Raw genomic sequence first — 19222 nt, 5'->3', positions numbered from 1 at the left:
GGCAAATGCCCTCCTGGAATTCTTTCCCTCCACTGAAGTCAAATATACTGCCGGCTCAATGGTGCTTTTGATATTTAACAACACCCCGAGTTTGGAAGCCTTAGAGATGTCAGATTGTTGCTCAGTATCCTCAACTCTTTGTTTAATTAGCCCTCTGGCTTGTTCAAATCCATAGGATAAGAGTAGCTGAGGTGAAAAGCCAATTCTATGAATATGATAATGGATTGGAAATCATCCTGGAATATCAGGGGAAGCAGGCCTTGTGGGCTGAAATGACCTTTCAGCCACCTATAGATGGACAGAATACATACCCCAGCTTCAATTCTAAGACTCCCAGACTCTCGTCATATCCAAGCATTGGATACACACTTAGGAGAGGCCTGGAGGTATCCCAGAGTTAGAACTGCTCTCTAGAATACGGAGGTCAGATCCCCCAGAGAAAACAGTTGCTTTGGAGGAGGGACCCCGTGGCATCGTACCCCTCCCCTCCCAGGCTCCACCCTTAAATCTCCAGGAATTTCCCAACCTGGAGCTGGCAACCCCAGTTCTTTGTCTTAAGAGACGTGCCAGAGTGCAAGCCCGCGTCTCTCGTGAAAGCCCTGCCGGACCGCTCTGCGCACCTGAGCAGGGCACGCATCCTGAAGCATTCAGCTCAGAAGGAGTTTCAGAATCTATTTTATCCGCCCGCCCCCCCACACACCACCAGTCTTATTTTGGGCACGGTTTTCTATGGCAACCCGCCAGCAGCCTGGAACCTGCAGGGGAAGCTAGAAATCCTTATAAATAAAGCAGCTAATTTGTCACATGCATGAGCTTCCCGGTTTCTTCCCTAGAGACACAAGGTTTATAAGATTATACATGGGATAGAGCAGGTCAAGAAAGAAGTACTTTTCTCCCTTCCTCACAATACAAGAACTCCCTGTGGGCACTCCATGAAACTGCTGAGCGGTCGGGTTAGAACGGATAAAAGGAAGCACTTCTTCACCCAAAGAGTGATGAACATGTGGAATTCACTGCCACAGGAGGTGGTGGCGGCTGCAAGCATGGACGGCTTCAAAAGGGAATTAGATATGCATATGGAGCAGAGGTCCATCAGTGGCTATTAGCCACAAGGTATAGATAGGGACTCTGGGGCAAGTGATGCTCTGTCGTCTTGGTGCTTGGGGGGGGGTCAACAGTGGGAGGGGGCTTCTAATGTCCTGGTCCCACTGGTGGACCTCCTGATGGTATTTCTGGCCACTGTGTGACACAGAGTGTTGGACTGGATGGGCTTTTGGCCTGATCCAGCATTGTTCATATAAGAGGGAATTAGATAAGCATATGGAGCAGAGGTCCATCAGTGGCTATTAGCCACAAGGTATAGATAAGAGCTCTCGGTCTGGGGCAAGGGGTGCTCTGGATTCTTGGTACGTGGGGGGGGGCAACAGTGAGAGGGCTTCTAGTGTCCTGGCCCCACTGCTGGACCTCCTGATGGCACCTGGTATTTTTGGCCCCTGTGTGACACAGAGTGTTGAACTGGATGTTCCACTGGCCTGATCCCTCCCCACAACAGACACACTGTGATGGAGGCAGGGCTGAGAGAGCTCTGACAGAAACTGCTTTTTTTCAAGAACAGCTCTGAACAGAACTATGGCTTGCCCAAGGTCATCCGGCAGGTGCAAGTGGAGGAGTGGGGAATCAAACCCGGTTCTTCCAGATTAGAGTCAGCGCACTTAACCACTACACCAAACTGGAATCTCAAAGTGGCTTACAATCTCCTCCCCCCCCCCCACAACAGACACCCTGTGAGGTAGGCGAGGCTGAGAGAGCTCTTTCTAGGACTGCTCATGAGAGATCAGCTCTGAGAGAACTTGTGACTGACCCAAGGTCACACCACCAGAAGGAAGAACAAGCGCAGAAGCGGAAGCAGCGTGAGCTCCTGCAAACCCCCATGCCCTCCCGCTCTCCTCCCCCTTCCTCCACATGTCCCCCCCCCTTCAATGCCTACCTCGTCCTGGGCCACCTGGGCCGCCCTCTTGTCCACGTGGCTGGCCTGGAGCAAACAAACACAGAAAGTCCAGGGTTAACATCAGAGGGGCTGTGGGCAGCACCAGCTAGGGGGCGGGGTGGTGGTGGTGTGCCTGTTCACGCCTATCGGCATCCAACGCCGTCTTTGTATGCTCCAGGGTCTTGACTACAGAAGACAGATTCAAGGACGAATAAAGACTTACCATGGGGCTTACTAATTCTGACACCGCCAAAACTTCATGAATTGTGGGAGCTGGGAGAGCCGGCAGAGGAGGGCTTGGCACTGGGGGGGGCAGCTGGTTCAACAGGCTTTGCAGAATAAGACTAAGCAACACGCACAAGGCTCTGGCCGGGCTCCGGGACACAGAGTTGTCTCAGCAGGCCAAGCTTGGTGCGTGCCAAGGCTAGAATGACATTGCCCGCTTTTCTAGATGTCAGGATCCTTAGTCAGGTCACACCACACAGGGCTTCATAAGAAGATAACTGTTTATTTGGAGTTCCAGTACTAAAGAACACGTGTACAGCTTGTGTCAGGAATGGCCGTCAGTATAAGGGCTTCAGACTTATAGTAAAATCAAACATCCCCCCTTGTGGGAGCAAGCCAATGGTTACAGTTTGCGTGGGCGGAAGCAAGCGGGCAAAGTGCAAAAGCCGTTAACTTTCCCAGTGGAGTTAATTGCAGCTGGAGACAGCAAGGTCAAGCCTGAGATAGCGCACATAAGCAGAGCAGGGGAGAGCTGGGGATGAGGAGGAGGCCTCCCCTACACATTCCAGATCTATGACAGGGCTACGTGACATCAGAGAGCTTCCATTTGTCCTGCCACCAAAGACTTAGAGTCTGTGCATGTGGAAAGTGTTGTTAAACATTAAGTGGGGAACAAAAAAGTTTAAAGAAAAAAGAGATGCTGCTGTTTCCTGATGTTTACACTAGCAAATTTCATTTATGCTCTTGTATGCATAAATGTATAAAAGTGTTGGATCCCCAAGCATCGAGAATAAATGCGGTGGCTCAAGTGGTTATGACGCTGAACTGCAGGCTGTGGAAGGTCGGTAGTTCAGCAGTTCGAGACCCGAGTGTGCCGCATGACGGAGTGAGCTCCCGTGTCTAGTTCCAACTCCTGCCAACCTAGCCGTTCGAAAGCAAGAAATTGCAAGTAGATAAATAGGTACCACTCCGGTGGGAAGGTAACAGCGTTCCGTGCACCTTGGCGTTTAGTCATGCCGGCCACATGACCACGGAAACATCTTTGGACAGCGCTGGCTCTTCAGCTTGGAAACGGAGATGAGCACCGCAACCCTAGAGTCGGACTCGACTGGCTTTCGAGCAAGGGAGACCTTTACCTTTACTATGCCTCTGTATATAGTCAGATTTTCTGGGACTGATGATAAAAGCGACACCATGACTGTTCACCTTCAACGTTAAAAGCATTAATTGTTTAAAAAGCTAACTCTGTAAGCATGTATGACCTTCGTCTCTTGGGTTTTTAGTGGTTCTCTTTACGTTCGCCCATAGTTTATAGATCCCCTTCCCTTGATTTCTTGTAGCTTATTTAGAAAATGCAATAAAAAATTCAGCCCTTTTGGGGCTGGTAAAAGAAAAAGAAAAAAGAAAGAAAGTGTTGTTAAGATGCAGCCGACGTATGGTGGTCCCATAAGGTGCTCAAGGCAAGAGACAAACAGAGGTGGGTTTGCCCTTGCCTGCCTCTGCGTAGCAACCCTGGGCTTCCTTGGTTCTTACAGACTGAGGGCGGTGGCTTCCTTGAGTGAGGCAATCCATCTCACGTTGATCCTTCTCATGAGTTAATCCATCTCATCACAGCTGATTTATGGCGACCCCAGCCATCCAGGTAAAGGCAAGAGACGTTCAGAGGTGACCGGCCTCTGCCTGCCTCTGCGTAGCAACCCTGGGCTTCCTTGGTGGCCTCCCATCCAAGTACTCACCAGGGCCAAATGCTTAGCTGCTGAGATCTGACAAGATTGGGCCAGCCTGAGCCATCCAGGTCAAGGCAAGAGACGTTCAGAGGTGACTGGCCATTGCCTGCCTCTGCGTAGCAACCCTGGGCTTCCTTGGTGGCCTCCCATCCAAGTACTCACCAGGGCCAAATGCTTAGCTGCTGAGATCTGACAAGATTGGGCCAGCCTGAGCCAGCCAGGTCAAGGCAAGAGACGTTCAGAGGTGACCGGCCTCTGCCTGCCTCTGCGTAGCGCTCCCCTTCTCCGAGGTAGACCCAGGTTCCGGGAACAATCCCTTGTCAAACAGACTCTCACGTAATCCGCTCCCCCGACGGGAGTACACCTCACGGGTGCCTTGGGTGTTGTACATAGTCCAATCATCCTGCTGGTGAGTCTTCCGCGGACCCCATTGCGAAGGGGTCGGAGGCGGCCAAGACAGATGTGCAGGCAGGCGGGGAATCGTTCCCCCCACGGCACCCTCCACCGAGGCTGCAGTCGTGAACACCAAAGACGCGGAGGTTTGTGGGCCCGATCCTGAGTCCCCCTCCGTGTTATGTAGGTTTCCCTCAGTTCCGCTCATGATCTTGCCAGATTCGGAACGATAGGAGAAAGGGAGTTCTAACAATATGTTGGATCCCCAAGCATCGAGAATAAATCCACGTTTTAAAGAAAAGCAAAATTTATTTCAAAGCGTTGAAGACATACTCAAACACGTTCTTTGTTAGAACTGGGGATACACAGTTAGGTCAAGCATAATAAAGGAACTTCAAACAGATACAGATCCAATGAATATCTTTCCCGCTGGCGGGCTAAGGAAACGGTTGCGCGCCCAGTACATGGGAACCAGGCAGAACATCAGACAAAACACAGGTGCAGTAGTCCTGGGAAAATCAATAGGCAAGCATTACAGCATCTTCTCCCCCACACAACCTCCAGCAGTTATCTTTTGCATTCCAAAGCAGGAGCAGGATGATAGAAGCCAAGCCGGGTGTAACAGGGAAAGGATATGTACACAGAGGTCACAGAAAACAGAATGGCAGCTTGCTGACAAAAAGCTGCGGTGGCTCAAGTGGTTATGACGCTGAACTGCAGGCTGCGGAAGGTCAGTAGTTCAGCAGTTCGAGACCCAAGTGTGCCGCATGACGGAGTGAGCTCCCGTCTCTAGTTCCAACTCCTGCCAACCTAGCAGTTGGAAAGCAAGAAATTGCAAGTAGATAAATAGGTACCACTCCGGTGGGAAGGGAACCAGCCAGTTCAAGGCAAGAGACGTTTAGAGGTGGGTTTGCCCTTGCCTGCCTCTGCGTAGCAACCCTGGGCTTCCTTGGTGGCCTCCTATCCAAGTACTCACCAGGGACAAATGCTTAGCTGCTGAGATCTGACAAGATTGGGCCAGCCTGAGCCAGCCAGGTCAAGGCAAGAGACGTTCAGAGGTGACTGGCCATTGCCTGCCTCTGCGTAGCAACCCTGGGCTTCCTTGGTGGCCTCCCATCCAAGTACTCACCAGGGCTGACCCTGCTTAGCTTCCGAGATCTGAGGAGATCAGGCTGGCCTGGGCCGCCCTAGTCAAGTCACTCCCTTGATTAGGACCAATCACATAAACAGAAACATTTGCGCTTTATCTACTGAAATGCGGCAGCCAGGCTGTCGGTGGGTCTCACTAGACGGGGCCACGTCCAGCCTGTGCTGAAGGCGCTGCACTGGCTGCCTATAGCGTACCGGATTCGCTTCAAAGTGCTGGTTCTTACCTATAAAGCCCTTGATGGCCAGGGTCCAGCGTACCTAAGGGACCGCCTTTCCCCACATGTTCCCCCAAGAGCACTACGGTCGGGGGCGCAGCACCTATTGGTGGTTCCAGGCCCCAAGGACATCTAGCTGGCCGCAACCAGGGCCAGGGCTTTCTCGGCGGTGGCTCCTGTCTGGTGGAACGAGCTCCCAGAGACGATCCGGGCCCTGCGGGACTTAGCACAGTTCCACAGGGCCTGTAAGATGGAGCTCTTCTGCCAGGCCTTTGCATAGGAGCTGCCGCCGCCACTGGGCCACCACCGAGTTGCCACCTTCGACGGTGGATTAGACCTATAAGTGAGCCGGCCCTGGGAAGACGCCCAGATGACCGAACAACTTACATTGTCAGGCTAGGTTGATAAATGGAACCCATCTTGGAGTAATAAGACTTAACATCAAGAGCACCGCACTTTATTTATTGATTGTTTTTATGCTGTTTTAATTGTTATGGCATTTGCCTCTGTTGTTAGCCGCCCTGAGCCCATTTGGGGAGGGTGGGATATAAATCAAATAAACAAACAAACAAACAAACAAATAAATAAACCCTCAATCTTAGGAAGAGCTCTAGAGAATTTAAACACTGGCATGAAAATATGTTGTCGAAGGCTATCACGGTCGGAGTTCATTAGCTGTTGCAGATTTTCCGGGCTGTCTGGCCGTGGTCTTGGCATTGTAGGACCTGCAGTACACATTGTAGTATCTGTAGTATGCGTCGTTCAGGTACTACAGTGCCAAGACCACGGCCAGACAGCCTGGAAAATCTACAACAACTTGCACGAAAGTTTGTTCTACGTCATATGGTCTTCATACAAGGCATCCCAGGCTTTCTTGCTTTGGGGATTTGTCTGGGGACCATGAAGAAAGATTAAAGTGCTTGGGGCTCTTTAGCTTGGAGAAACGACGGCTGAGGGGTGACATGACTGAGGTTTATAAGATTATGGATAAGAAAGAGCAGGTAGAGAAAGAAGTCCTTTTCTCCCTTTCTCACAATACAAGAACTCCTTGTAGGCACTCCATGAATTTGCTGAGCGGTTGGGTTAGAATGGATAAGAGGAAGTCCTTCCTCACCCGAAGAGTGATTAACACATGGAATTCCCTGCCACAGGAAGTGGTGGCGGCTACAAGCATGGACGGCTTCAAGAGGGAACTGGATAAACATATGGAGCAGAGGTCCATCAGTGGCTATTAGCCACAAGGTATAGGTAGGAACTCTCAGGCTGGGGCAAGTGATGCTCTGTATTCTTGGTGCTTGGGGGGCGGGCAACAGTGGGAGGGCTTCTAGTGTCCTGGCCCCACTGCTGGACCTCCTGATGGCACCTGGTATTTTTGGCCACTGTGTGACACAGAGTGTTGGACTGGATGGGCCATTGGCCTGATCCAACATTGGCTTCTCTTATGTTCTTATGGATAAACACATGGAGCAGAGGTCCATCAGTGACTATTAGCCACAAGGTATAGATAGGAACTCTGGGTCTGGGGCAAAGGATGCTCTGTATTCTTGGTGCTGGGGGGGGGGCAACAGTGGGAGGGCTTCTGGTGTCCTGGCCCCACTGCTGGACCTCCTGATGGCCCCTGGTATTTCTGGCCACTGTGTGACAGAGTGTTGGACTAGATGGGCCATTGGCCTGATCCAACACTGGATTCTCTTATGTTCTTAAGAGTGTTTACAAGCTTTGATGTGTTATGGGTTTCCATGAGTAAGTGTCTTCCCACGTAGAAGCGAACCCACGACAGCAGGCAGGCTCAAGCACAAATATAATTTCAGGTGGGCAGCTGCGCTGGACTACTGCAGAAGCGCTCAGCACCACAAGCAGCGTGTCGAGCCAATTTCCAGGCCAAGCAGCTGGGAGCACGCCTTGTGAGACTCCCACTTGTCACAGGGGGGTGCCGAAATACGTGCAGCGATTGGTTCTTCTGCGTTTGGAGCTTGAAGAGCCCCCCCCCGCGCCTCCCTCTCCCCCCTCCCCGCAAACCCTCCTCCGTCCTGCTCAGCAGCAGCTCTTCCTCTTGCATCTTCCGGGCAATCTCCGCATCATAGAACTCCAGGTCCTGGCCAGCCACGCGGGGTTTCTGGTAAGCGGCTTCTTTCGCGCCTTTCGATTTTGTGCCTGCAGAACCAGGAGGCAGGCAGTCAGACTCGTCATCCTAATATCCCCAGTCACAGCCCCACGGAACCCAAAGTGTGCTCATGCCCCAAATTTGTCTGCAAGGCATCCGATTCCTGGGGCCTGTAAAAGGCTAGGAGCGGTGCCGAGCATCAGGGACACACACACACCCTGCCCATGACCAGACAAGCCCTCGGGGCCCCGCCTTCACTCCCAACGACTGGAACAGCAGCCACGCCCCTCCGGATCCAGCGATTTCGCCAGGAGAGCGGGTGCAGTTCAGTGGTCCGTGTCAGACTAGGAGTCGGGGGACCCAGGTTCAGATCCCCCCCTCTTTTATTTATTTATAGAACTGAAGCAAAGCGTAACTGTTAGGAGGACACATTAAAATGATACAATTTTTTTTCTGGTATAAAAAGCTTTGGAACATATACATAATGGGAAAAGCCTCAGACATTCTGAAACAAAACAAACCTAAAAGTGAACACGATGGTATTACAAGTTTATGGTCTCCCATATTAGCACATCTAACCACTAAAGGAACAATACCTGATGCAATAAATACTCTTCGCCTCATTTAGTGGTCTCAAAAGGTATTACAGACATACTGTACAGACAGCATGTAATGGAAAGTGTCACTCTTTAGACTTTTTAGATTAGAGTCTAAGCTCTCATGTCATAAGAAGAAGAGATTGGATTTATCCCCCACCCTTCACTACCCAAAGGTGTCTCAGAGCAGCTTACAAACTCCTTTCCCTTCCCCTCCCCACAACAAACACCCTGTGAGGTCGGTGGGGCTGAGAGAGCTCTTGACAGAAGCTGCTCTTTTTCAAGGACAGCTCTTATCAGAACTATGGCTTGCCCAAGGTCATCCAGCCAGGTGCAAGTGGAGGGGTGGGGAATCAAACCTGGTTCTCCGAGATTAGAGTCCATGCACTTAACGACTACACCAGACTGGCATAGGGTTTGACTTGTAAGACATTGGAAAAAAGCATCCTTCGACTAGACTATATAGAGCTATATTTATTTGTATGTATAAAATAATATATGCAGGCTATATGTACACGCCTATCCTGCTGTTAATCTTGTTGTTAATGCAAAATGAATAAAACCATGTTGGGAAGGGGGAAAAACATTATACAACAGGATCCAACCCACCGCAAACCATACACAGTAGTACAGATCGCGGTCCCCAGTAATTTCTCCAAGTAACTCTGTGAAGCCTTTGGTACAGTGCAAGTCTGTTGCCTGCACGGAAAAGCCCTCTCGAATAATTCAGTTTTGCATCGTTTGTAGAAAGCTGGGGGATGGGGAATTCCTCAGACAAGCCATCCCAAAGAAGAAGAGATCGGATTCATACCCTGCCCTTCACTAACCAAGTCTCATATCGGCTTCCAATCTCCTTTCCCTTCCCTGCCCCACTACAGACACCCTGTGAGGTAGGTGGGGCTGAGAGAGCTCTTTCGAGGACTGCTCCTGAGAGAACCGTTCTGAGAGAGTGACTGACCCAAGGTCACACCAGCAGCTGCACATGGAGGAGTGGGGAATCAAACCCGGTTCTCCCAGATTAGAGTCCGCACTCTTAACCACCTCACCGAATGGAGAAGGCACATGTACAGGTAGTTGTTGGCTCTGCCCATCTGCAGGAAGCTCGCTGGGTGACCTTGAGTCAGTCACAGGTATTCAACCAGGCTACCTTACAGGGTTGCTGTGATAAAAAAGAGGAGAGGAGAATGTTGTAAGCCACTCCAGGGCCCCAGTGGGGAGAAAGGAAGGGTATAAATGTAGCAAAGGAATTAATTAAATTATGGGCTTGACTTTGTAAGCGTTTGACTTTTAAAACAAAGCTAGAGGCTTGGGCTTCCAGGCATGAAGGCGAAGTGTGCTAAGTGCATGGCCAGGTTATCTGCTGCCATCCTCAGAGCCCAAGGGGAGTAGCCCCCCGCGCCGACTCTGCAGACAACTGCCCCAAGGTGCCGTGTGCTGGCATCCTCTGGTCCGTGTCAACTGGCATCAGCCCCCGCTGCTGCAGAACGCCACCCCCAATGAGAAAGGTGCATGCTGGAATGGAAGAGAAAGATGCCTCCTCCACCCCTGGGATTTCAGATGCACGAAAACAACCCACCCCGAGGTAGACGAGTGCCAGTTCTTCAGCATTTACAGAGCACCTTGCAACTGGCACGATGACTCACTCCCTCTGCCCTCACATCCACCCAAGCCTCATTATCCTCCTCTTACAGACGGGCCACACGCTGAGTCAGAAGCAGAGGCGAGGCTCAGCGGCAGGTCTCCTCTAGACACCAAACCACGGCTGAAGCTGCAAGGAGAGAAAACCCGACCTCTGCCACGGGGTGTGCATGTGCGCACATGCACGCACACATGCACACACAACCAGCCTGCTACACCAACAACCCTTTGTGATGGGTAGGGACATGTTCCCTCTAAGCTGTGGAGTCTTGTGAACAAAAATTCTACTTTGTGAGCTCCTGGCATGAAAGTTGTGAGCGAGCGATTTGGCTACTGCATAAATTGGTTTGCTCTGGAGCCATCCTTCCTGAGCCGAGACAAAAATTGTGTGATCCAGAGGCTAAAAAACTGTGAGCCGGCTCACACTAACTCAGCTTAGAGGGAACACTGGCAGGGAGAGACTGCAGCTCCCCTTCCGCACCCACAAGTTTAAGCCCTTCCTCTCAGGTTTGCAGCCTCTGACACGGGATGGACAACCCGCACAAAATGTTATCAACAAGGAAGGAAGCCTCCCTCTGCCTGTACGGACTTCCAGAGGCAGGGCATCCTTTGTGAAGCAGCCAACACCGGCAGCTGAGGCTCCAGCGACTGCTCCCCTCTTGGGTGCCACTCCCTAGACCACGCCTGGCACTAACCTGCCCTCTCTCTTGCTCGGGCACCAGCTGCTCTTCCCCTGGGCAGAAATCACAGCACCTTTCGTCTGGCCAGTTAATACGACAATTAGCTCTGGGCAGCACTAGGATAGGGCAAGCGACCATCCTGGAATCACGGAATCATATAGAATCACAGAGCGGGAAGGGTTCCTCAGAGGCCATCTAGTCCAGCCCCCTGCTCAATGCAGGATCAGCCTTAGAGCATCCCTGACGAGGGTTTGTCCAGCCGCTGCTTAAAGACTGCCAGGGAGAGGGAGTTCACCACCACCTCCCCAGGCAGGCAATTTCACTGTTGCGCAACTCTGACCGGTACTTTCCTGCCCTTCATTTAAACCTATTCCTGCAAGTCCTCTCCTCTGCTGCCAACAGGAACAGCTCCCTGCCCTCCTCTGAGTGACACCGCCCTTCAGATACTTCAAGAGAACAATCATATTCCCCCTCCACCTCCTTTTCTCCAGACTGAACCTTCCCAGGTCCCTCAGCTTTTCCTCATTGGGCTTGGTCTCCAGGCCCCTGATCATCCTCGTCGCTCTCCTCTGCACCCACTCCCTTCTGTCCACATCCCTTTTGAAGTGAGGCCTCCAGATCTGCACACAGTACCTCAGGTGTGCCCTGACCAAGGCAGTGTACAGCGGGACTAGGACATCTTGCAATTTGGATGTTATACTTCTGTTGATACACCCCAAGATCGCATTAGCCTTTTTTGTTGCCGCAGCACACTGGCTGCTCATATTTAACTTACAGTCCACCCTAACCCCAAGACCTTCTTCACACACACTGCTACTCAGAAGAGTATCCCACATCAAGTATGTGTGTTCCTCATTTTTGCTACCCAGATGTTGAACTCGGCACTTATCCTTGTTAAATTGCATCTCGTCCACATCCGCCCACCTTTCCAATGTGTTCAGATCTCGCTGAATTCTGTCTCTATCTTCTGGTGTGTTTGCTGCTCCTCCCAATTTAGTGTCATCTGCAGATTTAATGAGTATCCCCTCCACACCCTCATCCAGATAATTCATAAAAATATTGAAAAGTACTGGGCCCAGAACCGAGCCCTGTGGCACCCCACTGGACACCTGCCTCCAGGGGTCATTTCCTGCAGGAGCGCACAGGAGCGGAGCTCCGGCAGTAAACATGCAACAAACCCCACCCCCTGCTCCCAGCAGCCCTCAGTCAGAGCAAGAAGCAGCCAGGTAAGTTGCAGAGCCAACAGGTCCACAGCAGTCCAGTGGCACCTTTAAGACCAAGTTTTATTCAGGTACAAGCTCTCCCTCCTCTGCGAGGACAGATCTGCATGTTCCCCTCCCCGCCATAGCTAGCAATCCAAAACAGTCCAGTGGAGCCTGAGCTCCCTGCCCTCCTCCAAGTGACACAGCCCTTCAGATGTTCTCTCCTTCCTGCAGTCCTCTCCTCCTTTGCACTTGAGATCCGATTCTTGCCCCGCAAAAGGTCCCGGGCTGGCCCTGAACATTTGTTCCCACCATACCCAGGCGCAGGGGAAAGAGCCCCTTCCAGCCCCCGCCAGGAGCTCACCGCCAGCCAGATCGGCTGGTGGGAAACGTAACCTGTCTGCTCCGCACCGGAGAGACAGACGGCCCGCACTTCCCCGTGCCTCCCACACACGCTTGGCCAGAAGCTGCCGCTGAGCCAGCTATGATTAGCGCCCACAGGAAGAGGATGCGAGCGTTCTGCTTATAGATCCTCCTCGAGCTATATCGAGCCCGGCCCTTCTTGAAAGCACAACAGAACAGGGGGAGGGGAAAAGACAGGACTGAAGATTTTAGATTAATGCGAGGAATGCAGCCAAGTGACAAATTCAGGTGGAATAGCCCCGTGTTGGCCTGAAGCGGCTGAACAAAGTTTTGGAGTCCAGGGGGCACCTTTAAGACCAACAAAGTTTTATTCTGGCTAGAAGCTTCATGTGCAGGCACACAAAAGCTTATATCTTGAATAAAACTCTGTTGGTCTTAAAGATAGTAAAAAGCCCAGTAGCTCCTTTAAGACTAACAAACTTTGGCATATCCATAAGCTTTCTGAAAAACACAGCTCTCTACGTCAGATGCATCTGACGAGGAGAGCTGTGTTTCTCAAAAGCTTCCGCTACAATAAAGTTGGTTAGTCTTAAAGGTGTTACTGGGCTGTTTACTATTTTGCAGCAACAGACTGACGTGGCCGGCTCCTCTGGGCCTGAAAGGTGCCCCAGGACTCAAACTCTGTTCAAACGACAAACTGCTTGCGGAAAGCCTTCTTGGTATGATGTGAAAAGGGCAAGAGAGGCACTGATTCGAGACCCCAATTCCTTGGGGCAGGTCTCTCCCCACCCCCTCCCCATATCCAGCAGGGCTCCCCCATGGTAAGAAGGCAGGCATGATTGACATCCGCCATCGGTGATGTGGCTCTTCTTAAAAACCAGATGGGTGTTGCATGTCAGAAATGGGAGTGGAATTAATGAAGCAGCTCTAACGAAGTGCATCTTTAATGGCAGCAGAGCTGTTCTTAAAGCACCAAACCTTGCTTTGTAAGCATTCCTGTTGCCAACTTACTCCAGGCATCTCCCTGAGCCAGTTTTACAGAGCCGCCATAAACGCTGAGGGGGTACGGATGCCCCCACCCCCAGCTAAGCCCTGGGTAGCATCTCTCCAGGCCCCAGGCAGGGGAAGGTCCCCAGTGAGATTTTTCGACTGGAAGAAGAAGAAGAGATTGGATTTATACCCTGCCCTTCACTACCCAAAGGAGTCTCAGAGCGGCTTACAAACTCCTTTCCCTTCCCCTCCCCTCCCTGTGAGGCAGGTGGGGCTGAGAGAGCTCTGACAGAAACTGCTCTTTTCCAAGAACAGCTCTGAGAGAACTACGGCTTGCCCAAGGTCATCCAGCCAGGTGCAAGTGGAAGAAGAAGAAGAGGAGGAGATTGGATTTATACCCTGCCCTTCACTACCCAAAGGAGTCTCAGAGCGGCTTACAAACTCCTTTCCCTTCCCCTCCCCTCCCTGTGAGGCAGGTGGGGCTGAGAGAGCTCTGACAGAAACTGCTCTTTTCCAAGAACAGCTCTGAGAGAACTACGGCTTGCCCAAGGTCATCCAGCCAGGTGCAAGTTGAGGAGTGGGGAATCAAACCCGGTTCTCCCAGATTAGAGTCCGCACACTTAACCACTACACCAAACTGTCTCTCAATGTCGGGCATTGAACCTGGGCCCCCATGGAGACAAAGCAACTGCTTGCCCATTGAGCTATAGGTCCTTCCTCCATACTCGTGGCCAATCCAGAAAGGGACTGTGGCTCATCTTGTGAGCAAAAATTCCACTTGGCATTAAAGTTGTGAGCGAGCGATTAGACTGCTGCATAAATTAGTTTGCTCTGGAGCCCCATCCTTCCTGAGCGAAGACAAAAATGGGTGAGCCGGAGGCTAAAGAACCGTCAGCTAGCTCACACTAACTCAGCTTAAGAGGGAACACTGGTGGCAGGGGACCTGCTTGGCATGCAGAAGGTCACAGGATCAATCCTGAGAACCTCCAGCTAAAAGGACCGGGCTGTGGAAGACCCCTGCCTGACACCCTGGAGAGCCGCTGCCCATCTGAGAAGACGATATTGACCTTGATGGACCCCCCGGGTTTGATTCAGTATACAGAACGTGGAGGGAAGGGCCATGGCTCAGTGGAAGAGCCTCTGCTTGGCGTGCAGAAGGTCCCAGGTTCAATCCCCGGCATCTCCAGTTAAAAGGACCAGGCAGGAGGTGATGTGGAAGACCTCCGCCTGAGACACCTGGAGAGCTGTAAAGAGGGGCCGTGGCTCAGTGGAAGAGCCTCTGCTTGGCATGCAGAAGGTCCCAGGTTCAATCCCCGGCATCTCCAGTTAAAAGGACCAGGAAGTAAGTGATGCGAAGGGTTTCAGCCTGAGAACCTGGGAAGCCACTGCCAGTACTGACCTGGAAGGCAGCTTCATGTGACCACACCCCCGGGGGGCCAAGTTACTTCCCCATGCCTAAGCACACTACACAGTCCGAAGGGCATGCCTCAAGAGAAGAAGATCCCTTGCAATCAATTTTCCCTCTAAGCTGTGGAGTCTTGCAAGCAAAAATTCTACTTGGTGAGCTACTGGCATTAAAGCTGTGAGCGAGCGATTGGGCTACCGCACGAATTAGTTTGCTCTGGAGCCCCATTCCTTCCTGAGCGCAGACAAAAATGTGTGAGCTGGAGGCTAAAAAACTTTGAGCTAGCTCACACGAACTCAGCTTAGAGGGAACACTGCTTGCAATGCACCAGAAGAATCACACGCCATCGCCAGCTGCTCTGGAAGACCACCCAGGCTGCTTGCAAAGTCACGCCGGGCTTCTACTTCGGCACAAGCCCAGACACGGAGCCTGGAGTGTTTTCAAGCAACACAGTCGGCTTTTCAAAGGCCCTCCGACGCTTCTGGCTGGAGCTCGTGACTTTACCACCACAACACCCAAGGTGCATTTAGGGATTATATAAATCATAGCAGCCACACAGAAGGTGTCAAAAATAGCACCCAACCATTCCAGGCTGCCGCTGGAGAGGAGTCAAAAGCAGAGTCATTTTCAAAATAACACAGGCAATTAAAGTGCCATTTTACACATCAGGAGTCGGCAGTTGGCTTAATATACCATTCCAAGACGCGAGCTGGCAGCATTTGGGGCCCAAGCGCTGGCATTCCACATCCAAGCCCACTGCCCTAATTCCCTCCCCCACCCCTTTAGGTTAGAAGAAAGGCACACGGGAACTTCCTGATCTGATTGAAACAAACCTCTTTCCCCCCCAAGATAAGGTTGAACCCCATATTGACCTGGAGGGAGCTTGATAGAGGGCAGCCAAACAGAGAGAGAGATTCCAAAACCCAAATGGCGGCTCCATACTGGTGGAATGAGCTCCCGGAGGACATCAGGGCCCTACGGGACCCTTTACAGTTCTGCAGGGCCTGCAAGACTTCGATTAGGAGCCGCCTTAAACACTGAGGAGTGACCCCGCGCCCTGGTTCTACCACCCTCAGTCTATTTCGCAGTCAGTCAGTCAATCTCGCCACATAAATTATGCAATCAGATTGATCTTATTAAATCATAGAATGTTAGAGTTGGAAGGGACCTTGCACTCTACAGGAATATAGCCAAAAGATAGCCCTACAACATACTCGAAAGATGGTCATCCAGCTTCTGCTTGAAAACGTCCAAGCAAAGGAGCATCCACCACCTCCCGAGGCAGACTGCTCCACTCTTAGAGTTAGGAAGTTTCTCCTGATATTTAGCCAGTAACGACTCCCTTGTCATTTCCACCCATTAGATCTTGTCTTGCAATCCAGAGCGAGAGAGAATCGATCCGCTCCATCTTCTACATGACAGCCCTTCAGATACTTGAAGACTGCAATCATGTCCCCTCTAAGCCTTCTCTTTCCCAGGCTAAACAGACCCAACTCCTTTGGCCTTTCCTCATAAGACTTGGATTCCAACCCTCTCACCATCTTGGATGTTTCATGTATGTTTTTAATTGTATTTATATACATTTTATGTAAGCCGCCCTGAGCCCACTTCGGCGGGAAGGGCAGAGTATAAATCGGACGAATAAAATTAAAAAATTTAAATTCCAAATTATGAAAAGCTTTCAGCTGAAACGACTCCCTCTTTCCCCAGAAAATATACTTAAAAGTACTGGCTGGTCCAAAGTCAGAAACTGCTATTTTGGAAAACAAATAAGCCAACTAATAAACCTGCACAGAAATTTCTGACGTATTTCACCTGCGTGGTTCCAGTGAAACCACCACGACCCCTCTCATGCAGACGAAGTCTACAGGAGGGGTCCACACCTTTTTGGGGTACTTTTGGAATTCTGACACGGGGGGGGTGGGGTGCAAGCACGAAACAGTCCTACATAACTCTAACAACAACACTTCAACACAGCAGGCAGAAGCTCTGTTTAACAGGATGCACAGTCAGAAGCCCTGCTGGGCAAAATCACAGAATCATTTTTGGGTATTACATGTTGAAAACACTTCAGTATATATGGGGTTAAATGTCTGTTTGTGTTGTCACAGGAAATCACGTTTTATATTTAGCCAATGCTAGTTTAGATCTGCAAGCCCGCGAAAAGCATCCCTGTTCTAGGAGTTTCATTGGAAGGAAAGTGTCAAAGTATTTTAGCATTTTATGGCTCCTCTTCCCGTCTTTGTTTGCCTGTTCTGAAGAAGCAAGAGTAGCCATTGCTAGCTCTTCTAGTCTTGTCCTTTGTAGAGTGAGGATGTAGCTGTTTAGCTGTGTTATTTTCCTCCCAGTTACCTTTCCCTATGCTAGAATGTAGTAAAACTTTTATATTTTAAACACACATGGACTCTGAGTCTGATTATTTTACTCTGGCATTGCTAGGCTATTTCTAACTCTGCTGAATTACAATTTAAAAACCTAACAATCATAGAGTTGGGAGGGTCCTCCAGGGTCATCTAGTCCAACCCCCTGCACAATGCAGGAATGTCACAAAGACCTCCCCCCCACACCTCTGCTGCTCCATGCCCAGAAGATGAGAAAAAAATCTCCAGGATCCCCAGCCAAACTGGCTTGGAGAAAAATTGCTTCCTGACCCCCAAAGTGGCGATCAGCATTTCCCTGGGTGTGTAAGAAAGGGCCACGAGAACTAAGCACTGAGGCAACCCTTCCTGCCCTCCCTTCTCATGATCTGCCCAAGTTCACAGAATCTACATTGCTGTCAGATGGCCATCCAACCTTTGTTTGAAAAGCTCCCAAGAAGGAGAGCCCATCACCTCCTGAGGAAGCCTGTTCCACTGAGGAGCCTCTCTAACTGTCAGGAAGTTCTTCCTCATGTTTAGCCGAAAACTCTTCTGATTCAAGCCCACCCAATTTCTACAAGACCTTGGTGGGCACACCCTGGCCTACACAGGAACTCTCTTCAGCACAGTCCCAGTACAGAGACAGATATTTCCGCAAACCTCTGGCCCTCCTCAGCCACCTCAGGGCCTTCTCTCTCTTGGTTACCTGGAGTCCGACGGTGTCCTCGGTCCGTTTCCCAGTCCTCCCTGTGAGGTGAGGAGGGAGACGCTCTGGCCCCGGGACCTGCGACTCCAAATTCTCTTTCCACATCCCTCCTGCGGCCTCGCCGGTGGGAGGCATCAGCGTCCTGGATTCGGGGGTCACGGGTGGCCAGCGGTGACCGGTGGCCCTCCCGTGGCAGCCTGTGGTAGCCAGAGTTCGGCGAACGGCTCATGCCGTCCCCCCGTTCCGAACGCCTGTCCTCCAGGCCGGCTGCCAGGCCGGGCGGTCTCAGAGACGTCTCCGAGCTGGGAGAGTGGCTCTCGAGATGTTCACGCCGCCTCCTGCCACGTTCCTCCGCGTCCCAGTCCAGGAGGAGAGGGGGTGGCCGTGGGGGCCTCTCTCGGCTTCGTGGTTCCCTCTCGCGACTCCCCCTGCTGCCCCGGAGAGCCCGATCCTCCTCCCCGTCCAGAATAAGGGAGGCCGAGCCCCGAGCCCTCTCCGGGCTGCCGGCCTTCCTTTCCCGGTATTCTCTGCTTCCGCCAGGGCCCCGGCCGACATCGTCATCTCCTTCCGCGTCCGGAGGAGGCCTCCGAGGTTTGTCCCGGTGGCCAGGTTTCTTGTCCCGCCTCTCTCTGCCAGGCCTCTGGCCGTCTCTGGCCTTGGTCACCTCCGAAGAGCTTCCCAGAACCTCCAAGTCGAGGCCCTCCGACACAAGAGGAGGCCCCCTCCGGCGGTCCCGCGGCTGCTGGGCTGGCAGAACCGGCTCAGGGGCCCGTTCCCTCGGGCTACCGCTTATTTCCTCTAAGCGACAAAGGGAGGAGATAAACAATAAGGGATGGGGGAGTTAGTGACACATGCAGGCGGGGGGGGAGAGGCAGGCTGACGTGAGAGTGGGCAGTTATGGGGTCGTGGGTGGAGGCTCAGCGACAAAGAAGGAGGAAGACCAGAGAAAGACAGGACAGGCGGGCGAGGAGACTGAAAGCCATTGGAGACTGCAGAGCCAAGGAAGGGGCGCGTGCACCTCTGGACTGACACAGCCATGCAGGCAGAAAAGCCCTGCTGGATCAGACCAGTGGCCCATCTAGTCCAGTCTCACACAGAGGCCAACCAGTTCCTCTGGAGGGCCAAGAACAGGGCAGAGAGACCGAGGCCTTCCTAAGAACATCAGAAGAGCCCTGCTGGATCAGACCAGTGAGGGTCCCTCTAGCCCAGCATCCTGTCTCACTCAGTGGCCAGCCAGTTCCTCTAGAGGGCCAACAAACAGGGCAGAGAGGCCGAGGCCTTCACAAGAACCTCAGAAGAGCCCTGCTGGATCAGACCAGAGAGGGTCCATCTAGTCTAGCATCCTGCCTCATACAGTTGCCAGCCAGTTCCTCTGGAGGGCCAACAACAGGGCAGGGAGGCCGAGGCCTTCATGAGAACATCAGAAGAGCCCTGCTGGATCAGACCAGTGAGGGTCCATCCGGTCCAGCCTCCTGTCTCACACAG

General features: G+C 52.0%; 1 protein-coding gene across 1 annotated transcript in view; it reads right to left on the bottom strand.

Moving 5' to 3' along the window:
- The window catches only part of CCDC50 (coiled-coil domain containing 50), a gene marked incomplete at its 5' end in the record, with an annotated part of 39061 nt that overhangs the window by 9738 nt on the left and 10101 nt on the right, over positions 1 to 19222 (bottom strand). Inside the window, 2 exons of the mRNA XM_015417035.1 lie at positions 1988 to 2033; positions 7736 to 7850. Of these exons, the coding sequence (XP_015272521.1) occupies positions 1988 to 2033; positions 7736 to 7850 (161 nt within the window). The remainder of the gene's footprint in view (positions 1 to 1987; positions 2034 to 7735; positions 7851 to 19222) is intronic.

This window comes from Gekko japonicus, unplaced genomic scaffold (assembly GCF_001447785.1).
Source record: "Gekko japonicus isolate JY-2015 unplaced genomic scaffold, Gekko_japonicus_V1.1 scaffold3352, whole genome shotgun sequence".
NCBI classification, from domain to species: domain Eukaryota; kingdom Metazoa; phylum Chordata; class Lepidosauria; order Squamata; family Gekkonidae; genus Gekko; species Gekko japonicus.
This window is presented reverse-complemented; position numbering and strand designations above follow the sequence as displayed.